The sequence below is a fragment of the Polypterus senegalus genome, chromosome 11 (assembly GCF_016835505.1).
Source record: "Polypterus senegalus isolate Bchr_013 chromosome 11, ASM1683550v1, whole genome shotgun sequence".
NCBI lineage: Eukaryota > Metazoa > Chordata > Cladistia > Polypteriformes > Polypteridae > Polypterus > Polypterus senegalus.
Window position 1 is genome coordinate 123,884,320 of NC_053164.1, and position 21,524 is coordinate 123,905,843.

General features: G+C 35.0%; 1 protein-coding gene across 2 annotated transcripts in view; it reads right to left on the bottom strand.

Moving 5' to 3' along the window:
* bmp1a (bone morphogenetic protein 1a) overlaps window positions 1-21,524 on the bottom strand; it is a 415,384-nt gene that overhangs the window by 141,288 nt on the left and 252,572 nt on the right. For both annotated transcript variants that reach the window (XM_039769599.1, XM_039769597.1), the window contains exon 7: window positions 20,195-20,319. In XM_039769599.1, the coding sequence (XP_039625533.1) occupies window positions 20,195-20,319 (125 nt within the window). The remainder of the gene's footprint in view (window positions 1-20,194; window positions 20,320-21,524) is intronic.

Sequence of the window (21,524 nt, forward strand, 5' to 3'; positions counted from 1 at the left end):
ATAGCTAACTTAAGACATATTTATAAGTCAGAGAACAAGCAACAAATCAATAGTTTCTCCAACCAACAAATGTGTTGCTTTTACTAAAGCTATGTAGTTGTAGTGCAATGGTTGATTCTTCATCCTCATAACGACAGATTCCTGGGTTTAAAACTCACTCAGTCACTATCTGTATGAAGCTTACACAATGTATGTCCTCGTCATTTCTCTAAGGGTTTTCACACAGTATTCCTGTTTCCTCACACACTCTAAAGATGTACAGTATGTTGTAGGCTAGTGGGTAATTTAAAAATCTGACCTGGTATGAGAGACTTTATACTGTAATAGAATGTTGTTTCATCCATATCTAATTTCTGCTTTGTGGTTGATGATGCCTTGTGATTGATTCCACACAATTAATTTAAATTAGCTGGTTCAGACAATGAATGAAATAATTAACTGACTACATTACTTGATTTGAAGAAAATGCTTATCAATTGTATACCAGTTACTTCACAACTTACAAAAAAGGGCTAAAGAGAAACACTAAGCCAAATAAAATCTGATTGCAGAATAAACAGCTAAGAGTCTCTTTCTTTTCCTTTTATACTTCAATCTCCTTTGAACAATGAAAACAATAACCTGAATAATTAACATCTGTTTAGTATCTTTCTAAATCAAAACAGCTTGTTTCATCTGTTTCTATCAACATCTTTTTATATTTAAACATAATTATGGTGAACATCTATAAAAATGAAGCAGCTCCACAGGTCTTTCATGTGAATAAGGGCTTTAAGAAACAAAAACATTGAAGTTTCAACATTTTATCATTGGAATACTTAAGCACAGTTGTTATTCACTATTACACACTGGAAAGGTGGACAAAATGCAGATCACTCTAATATTTGAGACAAAGTACTCTTTTTCATTCAACCATTATTGAAGAGTATTTCTTGAATTGAATATTCTTACTGAATCAATAAGAGCTGCACTGCAGATGAAGACTGTTAGTCCTGCAAACAACTCTGGACGATGATTAAAATAAATATGGTATTTCCTTCCCTGTGTTTACGTTTTTAAGTAAAATGTGTTGCAATGTACATTATGAAAGTTTGCTATGCCGTTGTGTATAAAGGTAACACCATCATGTTCCAATTCCTAAAAAATTCCACAACCCTGTAATGGACTATGCAAGGATTAAATATTTTTAAATAGGTTATTTAATTTGGGATTTTTTTTTTACATGGAAAACAATGTCCTGTGAAAGCTTTGTTGCACATTACCAAACTAACTTCTGACTTTGGATACATTTAATAATCTTTGTCTGCACTTCACAGAACTGAAGACACTTTATGAAACAGAAATGACAAAATATTATGTATTTTATTTTTTTGTTTTTCTCTGGAAACCAAGGGAACACAATCAAGGAAAAGAAAAATAAAGACAGAAATAACTAAATAAGAACACAATAAATATAAGCATAAAATAATTGTAAGGCAGTTCTACTTTGCTTTTGCAGACTAGCCTTCTAAGAGCTCTTTATGCTTGTTATTTCACTCTGCAGCCTCTCAAGAAAATTACGAGAGTTATTGTGGACACGTTAATAAATTGGACAGGGTACTTTAAACCTGGCGTTTCCTGAAATAAACTAAGCATCCCCAGCAGCATTAAATAAAATTTAAACTAAGCAAATCTGTCAAAACGCAAGAATTTTTGTCATTGGGTCCATCAAGCAGTACACATTGCAGTCAACAATAACCATAAAACTAAAATATCTATAAAATGTGCAATTAGTATACTGCCTTAAACTCTTCAATGTTTTATCTCTTCATTTCAATGTTTTTATTTATTTCAAAAATTACATAAGTGAATATCAATTCAACATGTTTTATACTACACTCAGGAGTCTGTGTGATATTTAGGCTGAGACTAAGATTAAAACATTGTCAAACTTGTTTAATCCAATTCTGTGTCACGGAAGACCAGAGTTTATCCAAGGGGCTCTAGGTACAAGGTAGGACATATCCCTGGATTGCACGCCACCTCATCACATACTCACTCACATATGGACTCTCACTGTTATACAGATTTAGAGTAGCCTAATTACAGTTTTCAGAAGAGAAAAACACCTAGACAGGTTGTTTCAAGAAAAAAATCATTGTATTACACCCAGTTGATCAGTTTTAGATCTATGAAAATTTACTTATTTAATCTACAGCATATTCAAGTTTCCACTTTAAAAAAAAGTGCCCGACTGCTTTGTAAGGTTAATTCAACAGCCCTGACTTAGGAGTGGTCGTTTTCGAAAAGGTCTCTGAGACACATGCTGTAAAAATAACTAAGCTATTGCATTACATTGATACATTTTCCCTTACTTTTTTGAGTCATGCTTAAAAAATGTTTTTTTTTTTTTATGTTACCCTATCAGCATAAGCCATATTACTTTATTTTATTTCAATGTAATACCATTTGTCACTTTAATATTATGTGCCACCAGTCACTTTGGTAATAGTATTATTTCCACAGTTTCCATTGCACTGGCATTACTTTATGCACAATTTGCATTACCTGTATTGGACTGTAAGATTCCAGCCCCAGTGTACTATGATTGCATGTTACACCCTGTACTAAATTAATGTTATTTGTATAGTGTGTATTTAAATGTTTGTATCTAATTTGGTATAATTCTTGGCTACTGGTGCTTATTTTCTATCTGTCTATCTAAAAAACCAAATCAGACCGTATATTACTACATGGTTTATAACACACTCAGAAATAAATGTATATAAAAATAAAAAGGATTTTTTTTACAAAATATATCTAAAATGGAGGTGCACAATTATTTAGATTATTGTGGCTAACATAGTACACTATACAATCAAAAACATCTGACTCAGGTATTTAGAAATTATCACTTTATTCTGCCATTAGAGGGAGCCATTCACAAACTCTTTTTGGAGAATTGTACAGTGATCTGCAAAACACAGAATGAATGAGAACAGGCTACCTTTACTGAGGACACTAAAATCAATGGAATGGAAGATCAAAAAAACAAAAACCAAAAACTACATAAAGGTTGGCCTGTCACTTGTTACAAAAAGTAGTCGCCTATTATTCACACATTACCCTCTACTACTAGGATGCTTTACGAAATTCTATAACAAGAACACACCGGGTTCTGTTGCAACACAGCAATATAAAAAACAAAGGCTCCAATTCTATATTTATTAATGCAGTCAATTAAAAAATGACTGTTACAAGTTTATGGAATAACACATTTTTAGAGAAATTAATCATAAAAAAGTACAAAATAATAAAAAGATTACAGTTTACTAGATGGCATGTGACAAATTGTGAGATCAAGACAGTATGGTATAATAACAGAAATTAGCCCCTTCAGTATCACTGTTAAATTTTACTTTATACTGGCGCAAAATTTAATATAGAACCAGACAATTATCCAAACCGTATAGGAGACCAAATGCTTTAGAGATTTATTTTCCAACAGAACAATGACCCAAACTATACAGCCAAAGTCACACTTGAGCTGCTTTAAAACAAAAAGATCAACTCACTAGAGTGGTCCCATCAAAGCAACAGATCTTAGCCAAATAAAGACTATATGGAGGGAGAACAATCTAGTTGTTTAGCTACCTCCCATTATACTAGCAACAGCTGAGCAATTTTGCAAAGTAAAAGAGGGAAAAAATTGCACTTTCCAGATTTGTATAACTCATATTCAAAAGGTCCATGATGCCTCTAAAAAAGTGTTTCTTTGCTTTCGGACATTATGTGATGAATCACAACATGATTGCATAGTAAAATAGCCATTTGTCCAACTACAAACTCTATGGTGAGTGATATACCACCCTCTATTTAGCATACTTTTTATTACATTCATGTGCAATCTGGAACAAGACCTATAAAAAACGGCACTGACACATCCCAGACAACTTTTGTTCCAGTAGTATAAAAATATAATTCATTTTCTACACATTAGTGGTCTACACTGTACTGATTTTTCACTCCTGTGCGCACAAAGTTTCTTTCCACTTCCAACTGCCCATCATCTGATTGGATTCTTAAAAAAAATATATATATATGTATAAAATGGGGGGAAAACATCACAGAGGGGTGAGTAAATCTGTTTAGAACAGGTTTTTTTTCTTTTTCACAATAATCATAGTTGATCTGTTAATTTGTTTTCAAAAGGACGATAGACAGATGAAGAGATAAAGGGTGACCGGAAATCCTCTTTTTCCTGACAATGTCCTCTTTTTGAGATTTAAAAATAGCAGTTTGTCTGATATTTATAAAATCCCTAAAACTGTCCGTGGTTTTGTCTTGATTGTTACTTGCTCCTGTGTTTCTTAACATGTGGGTCATAGCCCAAATGCTTGCCACTGAATACCCTAGATGGGTCATCAGTTTAAGCTTAAAAAATATCAAATCTGTCATCACTTGAATGTTTTAGTAGAATGATCACTACAGATTTATTTCTGCACCAAGCCAAAGACATTTCATTCTTTCATACTGGGGAATTGAAATGACTGGCATTAAGTCTTATTACAAGTAAATGACAACCTGTTATACAAAACACACTTTATTAAGAAAGGCAAGGTCCTCCAACAGCTATTTCAAACTCTTCCAATTCTGAATCAACCTCACAAAATCTATCCCAAAAACCGGAATCAAACAGCAATATTAAAGGAACATACAACCCAGATATTCTGACATGCAGATTTACTCTTAACCTCAATTGCGGCAAGCAATAGCCACATCTGTAGTGTGGTACCATCAAACAAACTTATGAGACTTGAGAAAGAAGACAACTGAAAACACAGCATGCTACTTACAGAAGAAAATCGTTCAACATTTTTCTCATTGTACATCAAATTTCTATAGGGGTGCACAATTATAACAAAACTAACAATTAATGAGTATTGCTTTTGATCTTATAATTATGATTATTAATTTCAATTAACTGCACTACAATAACATGTGTTTTGTCTTACCAACTACATATACTGTATTCTGCATATGTACAGTAAAGTAGAAGCTTCATTTTGTAGGGAACCACTTAAAAATGTTCAATTTGGAATTGTTCAATTGTGTTTTAGTTCAAAAATAAAAATGTAGTGTTTTAAATTGTTTATTTTTTATTTTTACAATAAAGATAAGGTACAATTACTAAAAATATGTGTATCTCTATTTTTGTAATAAATGCAGTAAATTACTGATATGTAAATAATTAAGAAATAAAAATGAAGTATAGCACAAACATTCCTTCTTTAAAAGGGCAAATATTACTTCTAAGAAAAACATTTATCCCACCAACACTCACCACTCAAAACTGTTAAATATGGAAAAACGGTAAACATGAAAATGTTAAATCAGGGTTTCTGTTGTTTAAAGATATCAAAAGTAGCATCTGTATGTAAAAATCATAGTACATAATAAACTCTTAAATAGCAGTAATGGAAGAATAAGTCATTAATGTAAGCACAACCTAGAAATTCTATTAAACAGGTATGTAAACAACATTAATAGAACTAATATACAGGAAGCTCAAGAAGGGCTGAGATGATAACACATTACATTACATTATGTTGCTGCCAAAGGTCAATTTTGGTGTGGACTCAGTCCATGAGCAGGTGTGTTGCTGTTTTTGATGGAAGTATTGTAATGAAAAGTGTATGACTCATATAAAGAGGCAGCATTATAAGTGCCTGCTTTTCAGTTTAAAATCCTCATCAATAATATGAACTGTTAAGCTTAGGCATGCTTACATAGTTCAACCTAAGTAAAAATTGATAATGTTGCGTATTAAGTGATACTTGTTTCAGATCTGAGTTTGGAATAAAATAAAGTCAGCAGAAATGCAGAAAAAATAATTGTGGGAAGAATGACATATCTGTTGCTCTAGGTTTTAAACTAAAAAAAAAAAAAAACACTAAAAAAAAAAAAACATTTGTAATTTGAGCCTTGTCTTTTCATAAATAAAATGCAATGGCTTATTTTGCTTTCTACAGGTTGCTGGATACGGATCTGTGTTATTGCATAAACAGGTAGTCATTTTTATCAGTGTTGTACATCTAATATTAGAAGGACTTGGTGATTCTAGCTTGTTTTCTATGCACTCTCACCGTAGTGAACTATCTAGTTTGATTTTAGACAGTTGAATAAATGTTTGCTTGCAGTGATACAACAGCTATTAACTGTTATTGATGATTAACATTGTTGCTACTGAAAACAAAACAATTCCAAATTAACGGACAATTCTCTTCATTTTGGTACTAAAACATATAAAAAATGTTAGGTGATCTTGGTTCAACCTGAATTTTCTATTTTTTCTGGAGGGTGCTGCAAATATGAGAAAGAAATGAAAACTTTTTATACAATTATGTTCGGGATCAGACTCTTAAAAAAGTATTCAGCACAGTTGCTTGTAATTGTTTATGTGATGTATGTGGCCCTGGTTCGCCGGTACATTCGGGCTTAGTTAATGTGTCTGTGCCTGATTACAATATTCATTTGCTGCTTAGAGCAAGTCTGTAACTGTGAAAAACTGATTCCTTAGTAAGAAGGAGTACTACCATTAAGTGGAATGCAGTATTTGCTAATTAGAGTACAGTAATCCCTCGCTATATCGCACTTCGACTTTCACGGCTTCACTCCATCGCGGATTTTAAATGTAAGCATATCTAAATATATATCACAGATTTTTCGCTGGTTCACGGATTTCTGTGGACAATGGGTCTTTTAATTTATGGTACATGCTTCCTCAGTTTGTTTGCCCAGTTGATTTCATACAAGGGACGCTATTGGCGGGTGGCTTAGAATCTACCCAATCAGAGCATGTATTACGTATTAAATAAAACTCCTCAATGATATACGACGTGCTTCCCGAGTGGTGCTTGATTGTTTGCTTTTCTCGGTCTCTCTCACTCTCTCTGACATTCTCTGCGCCTGACAGAGGGGGTGTGAGCAGAGGGGCTGTTTGCCTAGAGGATACGGACGCTCCTCTACAAAATGCAGCTTTATCGCGGTGCTTCGGCATACTTAAAAGCACGTATTGATTTTTTGATTGTTTGCTTTTCTTAGCGAGCGCTCTCTCTCTCTAACATTCTCTGCTCCTGACGGCGCTCCTTTGAAGAGAAGATATGTTTGCATTCTTTAATTGTGAGAAAGAACTGTCCTGTGTCTTGTCATGGAGCACAGTTTAACACTAGAATTACCAGAGCCTATGAAAAAACTCGTAATTCCGTCCCACCTTAAAACGCTTTTTAAATCCCTTCACACCTCTCCGCCAGCGTCCTTTGTCCTCTAAATGTGCTGATAAAGAGAAGCTAAGAGCAGCCGGTTATTCCATCCCCCCACCAATTTACAACGTGCATGAACTTCTTTAAGCCCATGCCTTGATTGAGTATCTGGGAATGAAGTGGAGTTTTAGAGTGGAAATAATAGATCGTTATTTGGAACACACGCATTTCATGTCTGTTCCGTTTCTACAGTAATCTGTGTAAACACATTGTTAAAACAGAAACGTTTTTTATATTCTACTAGTAGATGACAAAATGTAGGCATAAACTATATAATGTATGAAGCCTGAAGTCCAAATATCAAAGAAACAATTTTACAAAAGCTACAAATATAACAGAACAAGTGCGCTTTTATTCAAAAATATAACTGCAGAAACAAAAAGCCGCCTTAACATGCGACATTGACACCCGTTTATTGTAACTGCCTCCGTGGTGCAATAGAATTGGTTCCCGCCTGGCAATCAAAAGGTCGCGAGTTCGATCCCGCACCTCTCCATTTTGAGAAGTTAACTGCTCTTAGTCTTACTATTTTTGAGTAAAAGCATACATTTGATTTCAGTCTGTAACAGCCAGTGCAATTTATGATCCTTGTAAAGGTTAGCTTTTTTTTAATTCACTTTTCATTCTCTCAGTCGCGTTCAGAATCAATCCATACAACCCCATCTGACACGGCTGTTTTCACATAAAGACGCGCTATAGCTCTGCAGTGTACCACGATGCATACTAACGCCCCAAAAAGGGTTCTGACACACAGACGCTGGCGAAGCTGCCTTCTTCGTATCTCACCGTCACTTGATTTTCTTTTTATTCAGTTTTATTGAGTGTTCCTGCCAGTCCCCGCATGTTGCTGTATGCTGTTTCTTTTGTACTCCAGGACATGCAGAGGAAAGAATGGTAAAGAGCAGTAACTTCAGCGCTATATGCAATCAACGTTTCTGTTTTAACAATGTGTTTACACAGATTACTGTAGAAACAGAACAGACATGAAATACGTGTGTTCCAAATAACGATCTATTATTTCCACTCTAAAACTCCCAGATACTCAATCAAGGCATAGGCTTGGAGAAGTTCGTGCACGTTCTAAATTGGTGGGGGGATGGAATAGCCGGCTGCTCCTAGTTTCTCTTTATCAGCACATTTAGAGGGCAAAGGACGCTGGCGGAGGGGTGTGAAGAGATTTAAGAAGCGATTTAAGGTGGGACGGAAGTTTTTTCGTAGGCTCTGGTAATTCTAGTGTTAAACTTTTGTACTAAAGGGTGTTATTTCATGTCTAGAGGGCTCTAATAATGTTAACAGTGTGGGAGAGTTTATAAGGGCTTAAAATATATCAAAATAACCATACAAACATATGGTTTCTACTTCACGGATTTTCATCTATCGCGGGGGGTTCTGGAACGCAACCCCCGCGATCGAGGAGGGATTACTGTAATTAGTACATCACTGCAAACATAATCGTAATCACGATTAATATATGATTAATTGTGCAACCCTATATTGCCAAATATAGGAAAGCTCCCTATTGCTAAACAGCATGTCTTGCCTTGCACAATATATACTTTATGTACACCAAAATTCTACATGAGTCAGCAGACAGTAAACTAAAAATATTCCTTTCTGCACGTATCCATGATTTTGACAAAATGGAAAAATCAGATAAGCCCAGGCTACCTACTGAAATGACAAATGGACACTAAGTTTGATTCAGTATTAAACACACATGCACGCACTCACATTTTTAAAGAATTTTCTCAGAGGCTCATCAGTGTTTTGACTACCCACTTATGACCACAGGAATGAAGTCTAGTCATCCACATCTGCTCACTACTTTTGCATTTTAGCCCTGCATCACAAATAATTGAGTTTGTTTAAGTGGGATTTCAATGGAATGTAGACCTCTATCCTAATGACACAAACTTGTAAAACAGTCAAACTGAGATAGGTAAATACATATATAAGAAATCAGGAGAGAGCAGGGAATGCAGTAATGCACCACAGGGCGTAAAAATTTGCAATGAAAGAAGAAGAAGAGGGAATGACATAGACAGCACGTGAGGTGAAAGGATCATGGCACTAGTTTGAAATGTTGAAACAAAAACAACTGCTGAGGCATAAGGATGGGACAATTTTCAGGGTGTTATGGCGGCCACTCTATTAAGGAGGGGGAATATACATTGTTGTTGCAGTATTTTACTTTAAATTCAGTTTTAGACCATGTACAACGGTTTGATATCTTATCGCATGTTCACCATTATGACATATATACTGTATGGTGTACAATGAATTTCAATCAGTAATGCAATAAGAAAAGAAGATTTTTCATTATGTTTAACATGCCTTGCAAGGACAAATTCCTTCTTTTAAAACTACTGAAAACTGGTCTTATAAATTTCATTCTACTGGTAGAGTGAAAGACATGATTCTTTTGGACTTTTGAGAACTGTAGCAACACCAGAAAATAGCAAAAGAATGAGACAGGTTGTAAAACAGAGTTTGTTATTTAGCACAATGCCAGTCTGTAGCTTTGAAAATTTCTGAATGTACTTTTTTTCAAATTCTTCATTAAGATTTATTCTAACACTCATATAAAATATATATAGCACATACAGTTTTAGGAATGTATATAGCGCATACAGTTTTAGGAATAACTTAGCTATGTGACTCTACATTTTGCAGCCTACTCAGTTTATTAAATTGTTCATTGAAAATTGGGATAAACAGTACTATATTAAACAATTTTACATCTCATTGCAATGTTAATCATGGTGCACATTTGAAAAATATTATTTAAAACACATAATTTCAAAGAAGGTAAGTAAATGGTGTTAACTATTTATTTTTTGACTATTTTACTCATTATCTGGTGCCATGAGTTAAGTAACTAAGTTAAGTAGCTATTTGTGCTGACCTTTCAAAAAATCATATCTACACACCACACTTCTTATAAAGAAGCCTTTACTTCTCTTAACTTCACTAAACGTTACACTATATTTACAATGGAAGTGATATACATTTGAAAATCTAGTACCTGTTTTGAAAGACATTTATTGTTTTATTAATAACTAGCCGAAGCCCACTGTAGCATACGGCGGTGTAAGAATAGGAACGGAAAACGGTGAGAAAGGAATTCAGTATAACAAAGGCTTAGGAAACCACCGTCGTAGTATAACGAAAATAGCAAGAAGCGAAACCAATGCCAATGGTGGAGAGAGTACCTTCCTGTAGCAGGCTACGGAAAATATAGACATATTTAGATACACGCTGGATTCACTGTGTTGCCCAGTCGACACGATAAGTCAGTGCGTCCACCCTATTGCAAATGGTAAAAGTGCCATTTAAACTAATACAGGTAGACGTGGAAACCGGGTTTTCTGATGAAAAAACAATAATGTTTTAAACAGTATCGTTTACATACAACAGATTTTGGCGAATCGTTTACATGCAATTATTTATATCCATTTATACACTAAATGCGTGCATATCCCATGGTCTTAGAGTTGGTGGGCAGGGCTCTGTGAGTTGGCGGGCGTGCCTCTCTGTCTTGCTTGCCCTTAGTTAGAGTTGGCAGGCAGAGCTCTGTGAGTTGGCGATCGTGGCTCTGTCTTGCGTGCGGTGTAAAGCCAACATGGCTCAGAAGTGCATGTGGACTTTGCACAGACGAAAGCGACTGAGGCTGTGTTTGGCGAGTTGTTGCGTGCCTCAAGAGCGACGCTGGACTTGGGAGGATGGTTAAAGTTGGTGTGCGTATCCAATGACGCCTTAGGAGGCTTAGAGTTGGCGGGTGGGGCTCTGTTGAGTGTATCCCATGGTCTTAGAGTTGGAGGACCGGCTCTGTCTTGCTTGCGCTCACTGTCTTGTGCGCCCTTAGTGAATTATATATATATATAGATACTGTATGTTTTCCTTCATTTTTTCTTTTAATCATATCCATGTGAGAAATATGCTAGAATGGAAATGTTTTTATTGTTTTTATTATGTGACCACTGTTATTTGTATGGCTCTACAGACATTATGGTAATATCTTGTTCTTAGGTCCCAGTATGGTACAGATATTTTCTTATTTTGTTCCTCAGATTATAAAGTCTAAGAACTCCTGCTCTAGTAGATACTGACTCACGCCTGGGGTAAGTTCATTCTTAGGGATAATGTTTTTTTGCTAATTATTTGAGAAAATCTTCATAATTTTTTTTTCACCCTAATACTATATATTTGTTTTTTTATAGGATTATATACTATAAACAAGTAAATGTGTAACAGTAATACGTCACCACACTTTATGTTATGAAATGCAACAGTAAGGCAGCAAAGGACAAGACAATAGGGGAATTTGGAATATGTAAAAAGACTTAATGGTATGACAACACCTGTTTCATAATATCTAACAATCATGTACAGTAATCCCTCCTCGATCGCGGGGGTTGCGTTCCAGAACCCCCCGCGATAGACGAAAATCCGCGAAGTAGAAACCATATGCTTGTGTAGTTATTTTTATATATTTTAAGCCCTTATAAACTTTCCCACACTGTTAACATTATTAGAACCCTCTAGACATGAAATAACACCCTTTAGTCAAAAGTTTAAACTGTCCTCCATGACAAGACAGAGATGATAGTTCTTTCTCACAATTAAAAGAATGCAAATAGATCTTCTTCTCTTCAGGGGCAGAGAATTTCAGAGGGAGAGAGAGAGAGAGCTCGCAAAGAAAAGCAAACAATCAAAAAATCAATACTTGTGCTTTTAAGTTTGCCACGGCATTTTTAGAGGAGCGTTAGTATCTTCTGTGCAAACAGCCCCTCTGCTCACATCTCCTCCGTCAGGCGCAGAGAACGTCAGAGAGAGAGAGAGCGAGATTAAAGCAACAATCAAAAAATCAATACGTGTGCTTTTAAATATGCGAGCACGCAATAAAGCGGCATTTTTTTAGAGGAGCGTCAGTATCTTTTAAGCAAACAGCACTTCTGCTCACAGCCCCTCCGTCAGGCGCAGAGAATGTCAGAGAGGGTGAGATAGAGGCAGAGACAAGCAAACAATCAAGCTCCGCGCGGGATGCATATCTTATAGCATTGAGGAGTTTTAGTTAATATGTAATACATGCTCTAATTGGGTGGCTTCTAAGCCATCCGCCAATAGCGTCCCTTGTATGAAATCAACAGGGCAAACAAACTGAGGAAGTGTGTAGCATAAATTAAAAGACCCACTGTCTGCAGAAATCCGCGAACTAGCGAAAAATCTGTGATATATATTTAGATGTGCTTACATTTAAAATCCGCGATAGAGTGAAACCGCGAAAGTCAAAGTGCGATATAGCGAGGGATTACTGTACTGTAAATAGTGTAGAACTATAGATATATTGTAAGGTATATCAACAACAACTAATAATCACATAAATTTTGACAGTAAATAAAAAAATAAAAAATAATCCTTGGAAAAGCTTAACATATTACATCATAATAATTTGTAATGATTCCTTCTAAGAATGGAATGATACTGATACTGGTATCAGATTTTGGTCTGATAGAATGTTCATGTACTTATACTCGTACTTGTAAAAATGTACAATGCTTATAACCGATACTATTAACAAGCATTTGTGAGTGTGTGAATGTTAAGAATATAAGAAAAAATGGAGAACACAAAATTTCAGCTATGCGGAAGTTTTTTTTATAATTAACAGGGTGAACCAAAGCCTAGTGGACTGTAAACTGTGAAAGTAAACATAAGAATAAGAACGTCAAAATTGCCTGTATAACATTCCAAGCTGAGCCCACATCACAGAGTCATCTTATCAAGTTTGTGTAAAAAAAAAAAAAAAACAAAAAAAAACTTATCAGCAGGAAAGTGTGTGATTGGGCTGTAATATAAATAAATTCACGTGTGCTTTTTCGACTTGTGCCTCTAGCATCTGTCTGTGTCGGGTTAGTGTTTTATAGCTCCATCTATCTTCCACTAAATATATATATATATATATATATATATATATATATATATATATATATATATATATATATATATATATATATATATATATATATACAGTGTACAGTAATAGATTTATCTGAACATGACTATGTTTAAATAAATTTGAAGAATTTATTTTAATTACTTCTCTAGCATGGCTAATTTAAAAAATCCTTAATTGCCAACATTTCTTAAAAAATATGTAGCAATTTGGAACAATCTCTTCCATTACATATATAAAATGTCTTTAAATGTAAAAAAAATGTCTATTTAATGGACATAAAACTGGCATGCATTTCATCAGAAGAAAATGTTTCCTGTTATACGTATATGGATCACTTATTTCCAAATATCAATACAGGACAATATCAATACAAATATCAAGGAGGTCAAAGAGATGGTATTGCTGGAATTGTGCAGCCCAGAGGCAACTGAACTGGATTATATGGCACTGCCTGCCAAAAGTCCATAAAAGGACTAGCTGAGTAATAGTTTGAAGAGTATAAGAGTATTAATGAGATAGCTCAATGATGCCGCTGCATGTTCATCTACTATGTTCCAATACCTGCTGCCATGCAGCTGGAAACGTACCTGGGACAGACCACAGTTTCTCCTTTACTCAAAACACTTTACTGGTCAGTTAACAAAGTGTGGTTCCTCACTTTGTCTCAGATGTCAAGGAAATGCCTTTCAGCCCCGGCAGTACTGTAGAGACTGAGAGATTATTTAGTGTACTGTCACATATTGTTAATGAAACCAGAAACAGACCAACAGCTGAAGAGGCAGAAATACTTCTGTTCATTAAAAGAAATCTGCCAACTACTTTCCCATAGAGTCATATACCATCCCAGTGGCAGGTTATCCCTAATGACTTCTATATGCTCATAGCTCATATACGCTGCTGTGCATTGTAATGCTGTTGAGAAGGTGCAAAAAAAAAAAAAGACAGCACAGAAGATGGTATGTGAGACTTTTAAAATGTGTCATGTCATATGTGATGCTTGAAAATAAAAGCACCACAAATGCATTTGTATGTCGGCATTTTGCTTCACCACATGAAGTCATTCATTAAACATCGAAGCATGCACATCGATCCTGTACGATCTGCAAAATGGCTTTCTGTCACATGTTGATAGTAAACAGAGACTCTGACATTACGTTACGACACATTGCGCCCCCTGAGTTTTTGCTGGTACTACAACACACGCATCGCATTAATTTCTGAGGTCATGCTTAGCGAACACGTCAAAAGAATGCTAAGAACGTGTGACAGCCATGAGGTGTACACGTTCTGAGCGTGAAGTATTAACCGGCCCTTAACTGCCACAGTGACTTTAACCTTAATTGATATTACTATCCAAAAGATGCAGGAAAAGATGATTCTTAGATTAATTGAGAATACATTTTGATCCAACTAATTACACAATACAAAAAATAAATACATAAATAAAGTAAAAATACATACACATATATACAGTTCTTTATTAGATTATATGCATTTGCAAGTATTATATACACTATATTGTCTTAAAAATCAAATTGTCTTTTATAGGACCTGTTCAAAATCTTTCCAAAATGTGGTAGCAATTCATAAATATAGTTTAAAAATAAGCATGCAAGACTTATAATTAACAATCTTTTGTTCTTAAACATTTAATTAAACAAATGTTAGATGAGGCTCTCTACTTGTGTATTCTTTACATTTTTTTATCCATTTGAATATCGACTTCTCTATTATTTTCCTTTGCATTGTCTTTGAAGCATATACTTATACCTGTTATCTGTGTGGGCTGTTTTAATTTTCAAAAAAAAAAAAAAAACTTGTTATAAAATGGTAAAGACCTTGGGACCATCATGATCCATAACATATGTGTCAAAATATAATGACTAATAAGCAGTATTGCCAAAATCAATTGGGAAATTTTATTACTACAGTACACACTATCAGGTCAGGCATAATACCGTACAATGTAATTCACATAGAAGTATATGTTGCTGCAGGTGTGAAGAAAGCAAAAATGATTAAAAAGATTTATTTATTTCTTAATTTCTAATCCTGTGCACTTTATGTATTTATAAATTACAGATATTAAATATGAAAGGCTCCTGTTCAAGGATTTTTGTGACTTTTCAGTAAAGCACTTCAGTTTTAAAGCACTTTATAATGGTTTACGATTGGATGTAAATATATATATTTCCATCTAGTTAACCCACTTAATCTGATTCTAGAGTCATAAAATGGTCATAGCCTGTTCTGACATCATCAGAAATAAGGAAGGAACCAACCCTTAAAGGGGTGTCATGTCATTATACTGAACGTTACCCAGAGTCACTAGTATCTCACCTGTAAGCCTCAAACTCCTGAGGTGTCATTTATAAAGCTGTGTATGCACAAAAAGAGGCTCAAAACGTGCAAACGCAACTTCCCACACAAATGTTGGTATTTATACGCGTATATTAATGGCACCTCTCGCCCATGTATACAAAACATTTTGGAAAAATTGACACAATTGATCAAGTAGGGAAATGCAGGCAAACTAGCAAAATAAAGACTGACACATAAAAATTCATATTATCAATCTGTAATTATTTATAAATCTGATTATTTTTTTGGTGTGTGGATATTTTCATAGTTGAATCCACGCAAAGTTTTATAAATGAGCCCCTGGAGCGCTAATGTGGCTGCAGCTTCTTCTTTTAACCCTTTTCATAATTACTGACCAGTTTTAATGCTAATTAACTCCTTTACCTTCAATTTAATTGACTTGCTATTGACAGCTTATACCCCTTAATTATTTCTTTTTTCTTTGTCCATTATATAATATTTGAAGATAAAGAACGGTGAAAGTCTCAGTAATGTTGATCTGCTCTCCTCCACAAAAAATCCCTTAAAAAAAGAAAATCAACAGTACTGGAAATGTCTACTGTGGCAGAATGAGAGTAACAACAAGGCATGGAGTTAAATAAATTTAATTAACGAAAAGAATAAGCCTCCAATTAAGAAACTGGTTGGAGTGAAATTGTTGAATTTGAAGGCCTGACATAGCTAGGCACCCTTTACACCTCATTTCTGTTTGGGTGCCATTTAAGTAAAGAAGCAATTCAGGTGACTGAATCTTGAAAAAACAAGTCAGTTAAAATAAAGGGAAAAAAGTTAATTAGCAGCAAAAACTGGTTACTAATTAATAATAATAATAATTGTTTATATTTATATAACACAAGAAAAGTGTTAGAATTAAATCCTTCAGCCACAGTAGTGTTCTAGGACTAGAGTTGGTGATCCCTGAAGCCAGTTCAGAGCAACCATTTAATCTTGAGAGGAAAAGCGGAGCATGTAGAGAAAAAGCTACCTAGATACAGGGAAATTATACAAGCTCATAAAGTAATCAGGCATTGGTTTGTAACTCAGTATCTTGACTAGTTGTAGTGGTGGTGTGATGTGTTAGTAATGCAGTAACTACCTGTATGAGAAATGCTATTTACAATAAATGCATCTGTTTCCTTCCACAGTCCAAAGACATGTAAGTTAGGTGAATTGGTGGTGTTAAATTGGCTTTTGTGTGTATGTGTGTGTGTGTGTGTGTTCAAGCTCCAGTGGACTTATGTCCTGTACAAAGATTGATCCTGCCTTGTGTTCTATGCTTGCTGGGATAGATACAAAGGTTCCCCATTTAATAAGAATATATAATTAGAATACCTGATTAACCTGAAGTCTTGCTGTGTCTTTAACCCACAGCAGAACTCTTAGTTACCACTGACATCTGCTATAAAAATATTTTAAGAGTGTGGCTTTTGTCTTGCATCTGTTGTTAATATATTTAACACAAATGTATCATATACATTAATACAAAATGATGGTGTTTTATCAAACAGTCTTTGAAAAAAGCTCCCTTGCAATTCTATCAAAATGTGAATCTGCATTGCCTCAGCTAAATGAAAATACACCTTTTTAGGGTGTGTAACTATTGCCTGTGCCATAGCCAGTCACTAAGGTTGACTAATAAACAGGCTTTACATAGAGTATTCAACAGACATATCTTTTTTTTTCATTAGGAAGAAAAAAAACATGATTTTTTTAGAAAGAGCTGTAAACAAGTTCAATAAAGGCAGAAACAGTCATTAACGTTCCTTGTGATGAGCGGTGATCACCCAGGTAACCATGCCCCAGGTCTCCTTGGGAAAGCTGTGGAATGTAAACAAGCCACTCTGACAGGAAGTTTACCAGCACTTTCCCAGGAAAAGATGGATTTATTTTTTCCTGTTGGGGGACTGTTTTCTCCCAATTCAGAGATGCCGCCTGCTACAGAGATTTTAAACATACAAGTACTATATAACTCATAAAAAGCTTCTCTATTTACTTTTTTTTGTACAATGCAAATATTTGTTTCTCTGTTACAGCTGATTTTTCCCTTGCAACAGTACAGGACATTAAAAAACTTAGACATGCAATGCATGATTTCTCTTTTTTACCTTTATATTTACATTATGGACAATATACAGTACATACAGTATCTATATGTTCTTCACATTGAAATGTGGCCTTAAAGTATGTCTACATCTTGCTATCTGGGTTTAGAAAACTGGCCTGATGTGCTTGTGGGCAAGAGTACACTAAGCAATGGACTGGCATCCCTTCCATGCCTGGCTCCTGCCTTGCATTCAATTTTCAGGCCCTGGTGACCTGTCAATAGCAAACACAGATTCAAAAAATGAGTGAAAAACTAGAAGTTAGTCACAAATGTGTCTGCACTAAATTAGACTAATAATACTTTAATTGAACTGGTATCTACACTTATAAGCTGGTTGTCTGACAATATAATTTGTTCCTTTTTGATTCATTGACCACTAAGAACAATGTAGTTTTCTCTTTCATATTTATGTGAAGTTGTCATCACTTCAGCTGCTTGTGTGTGTGTGGGAGGACTTCTTCAATGAGCACTTCTTTTATGTTTTAAGAAATATATAAGCCTGTATAATGCCTCACTATGCCTGTGACTATCAAGTCAGAAGTTTTGTCATTTTTAATTTTCTTCCTTTTTAGTTATTCTGGTATGTGTGTATGTGCGTGTGTATGTATGTATGTATGTATGTAAATTGGCGGACGGCTGAGGCCCTTACCCGGACGAGATGCCTTGATAGTGAAAGGACCTGTGGGGAGAGTTTATTCGGGACATCTCCTCTGGAACGCTAGAGGGCAGACCTTTAGGTTGTAGGGGGAGCCTAGATATTTGCCGAGCCCTGTTTGGCAGCACTTTCTCCCCAGCTCGAAGTGCTACCGGGAGAAGCTCATTGGAAACCTGGAGTGCTGTCGCATTATTTGGGTTCCTAAAAGAGTTCAGAAACCTCACGATATATATGACAACTAAAATTAACCATACACCCTCCACAACTGACAAGTTACTTTTGCCACCACAAGTTGAAAATACATATTTTAGAATACTCTTAGAAACATGTATTGTACTAATACACGTAATTACATTCATTTATCACTGACATTTTTGATTATGACTCATATGTGATATGTCTGTCTTTGATATAAATAAAAAAATAAATAAAAACTTTCAACAGAGTCACCTAAATTCCTGAATACAACTGAATATTATACCATGAATACATTTCCTAAATTGTTTTTCTATTTAGAAGATTGTCAAGTTCCAGATTCGGATCTTTCCTATAAAAAACATGTTAAAGTAAGTGTATGATTCTTTAGTCTTTGCATGAATGAGATAATCCTGTTTGGTAAAGGGCTGGAAAAAGTAGTACAGTTTTCTTCTTATAGATTTAAATCAAATGCAGGAAGACATTCAAGTGCCTTAAACCCCATCTGTTCACTTAATTAACAACAAGCTGAACAAAACTCAGGTTGTCTAGGCTTGTTATCACAGTCAAGCATTCCCATAACCAAACCTAGGGTACACCGAGGCAATCAAGCAATCACTAATAGACATTTTGTGTGGGAAACTTGAAATATGACTGTTCTTAATAGGTAACTGGTAGCTCAACCGAGGTAAATTTAGCATGATTATCTGAACAGGGGGAGTACGGTGGTCTCCTGCCTGCAAGTGTAAAAAAAAACAAGTTAAAACAGGTCTCATGGAATCACCGTGGCATTATTTGAATCAAATGTTATCATCAAGGCTTTTTCCAGAGTACGATTGCTAGAGCAGGGGTTGAAGAGTTTGTCCAGGATTGACCACGATAGACTTGTAATGCTGCCAACTGTGAATTGAGTGCAATTGTCACAGTGATAATGGGAGGCAGAGATTCATCCAGGGTAGGCCACAGCCCACTGATCTTCACCTATCACATTCAGAAGCTATCATTTATGGTCACTGACTACAAAGTAAATATGTTTTATGTAATATTTTTACTACACAAAATCAAGCACATGTATGTTCTGAAATTAAATGGCTACTGACCCCCAACTTGATTAACAGGCTTTTAGCTGTGTAAGTCTTAGCAAACAACAATATTACCTTTAATATCAACATTCTTACTGACTTACAATACGATTTCAGAAATGGATGTCAGTATAACTTTGTTAAAGGGTTTGAAAAAATATCATGTTCTTACAGTGAAAAGCTTTATAAACTTTGTAAACTACAATGTAATTGTTACGGCAAAGAATACCTGTAACTCCATTTGCATTTTCCTGAGTCCATGCCATAGCAGGTTTAGCTTTTTTAGTGGACTGGCTGTAAAGCAACTATATATTATGTGTAAAGAAGAGAAAATTCTATTTTAAATTTGTGATGTTTGAAATTAAAAGTTAGAAATCTAAAATTAGTAATATATGCAAGCTTTAATGTTCTGCCTTTGTGAAAGTCTTAGTTCAATGAAAAATTTGGAAACATTTACATTGGGAAGTCATCCTAAACTATAGGTGGTTAAGCACACAGGGAAACACTGAAAAATATTTTCACAAAAGTGTTGTCTACCTGAACACTTGTACAGTTTCCTGGCTTGTGCAATGTCTCCTTTACTCAACCTTGTCCTCTGACCAATTGGAGGTCGTACACCATTTACATCATAACGAGGAAGGATAGTATCCAGGAAGATTCCTCTAAAAATGAATAAAAAAAAGACTGATTAAAAGAGAGAAACTATCCAAAACCAAGAAATACTTCTTAAGAATACCACAGATTTTTGTCACTTAATTTATGTTGTCAAACTCTCAATTGAAATATGAACTCTACCAAGGACTATAACTGAGCCAAATTTATTATGTAAAAATGTCAAATATATGTTTTAAAAAGAAGCTAAAGAAGAAGAAAAAGAAAAAAATCTACCATGCTTTACTTACTCACAGCTTCAGTCGTTTGTTATTAACTTGCTAAATGTGTTGGACATAACAGTAATTATACTAGTAGGTTAAGGAAAAATATTAAAATAGTTTAGTAGTGCAGACATCTATAAGCATAATACACTTAAAATCACTTAAATACATAATACATCTGTGTTTGTTCGTGGGTCTTTTCCCAGTGGGTGTTGCCTGGCACAAATCCTGTGAGAGGCACCTAGGCATCACCATCATTATATGTCTAGACTGTTTCAAATGGCTACTCTTAATTTGGAAAATCAGCAGTTGTGCGTTGAAAATATCCTTGTTGAGATCACTTTATTAACTGCCATCTATATGCAAAAAATCTTATTTAGGCTGTTTTAGTAACCCAAACACAAACTTTACAAGGAAGCATGAGAAATGCATGATTAGAAGATGCAAATCATCACCACTCCATTTTAAATAGTAAGCAGTGCCCCATTCTACCAGCCTTGATACACTCTTCCCATCTTTTTTACAACACTGGAGAAGTGTGTTATACTAGTCCTTAGCATTTTTACCATTGTTGCTCAATGTCATCCACTGTTTTGAATTTGCCACTACACAGCTTTTTACACAGTGTAAGGTCCTCAGCCACAGAAATGATCTAAATTCCAACTAGAATATCCAACACTGCCTCTTCTTCAGCGGCAGTATACATCAGGTTTAGGGATCCCAGAAAGTGTTTTTCACCTGTCCAAGATACTTCTAATCAAGATTGATGTTTAACTACCCTTGCTGAAAAATAGCCTTCTTGACATTCCATCTAACCTTTCTCATTTGTTCAATTGTTTTCAAGAACCACTTTGTGAGTGCCTAAAAGCCATTTTCCACCATCTCATTAAGTATCCCCCTCATATTAACCTTTGTTTGGACTCTGCTACACCTGATACTTGGAGACATTCTTTCAATATTATTTAACAGAGCAGCTTCGACTAGCATGTTTA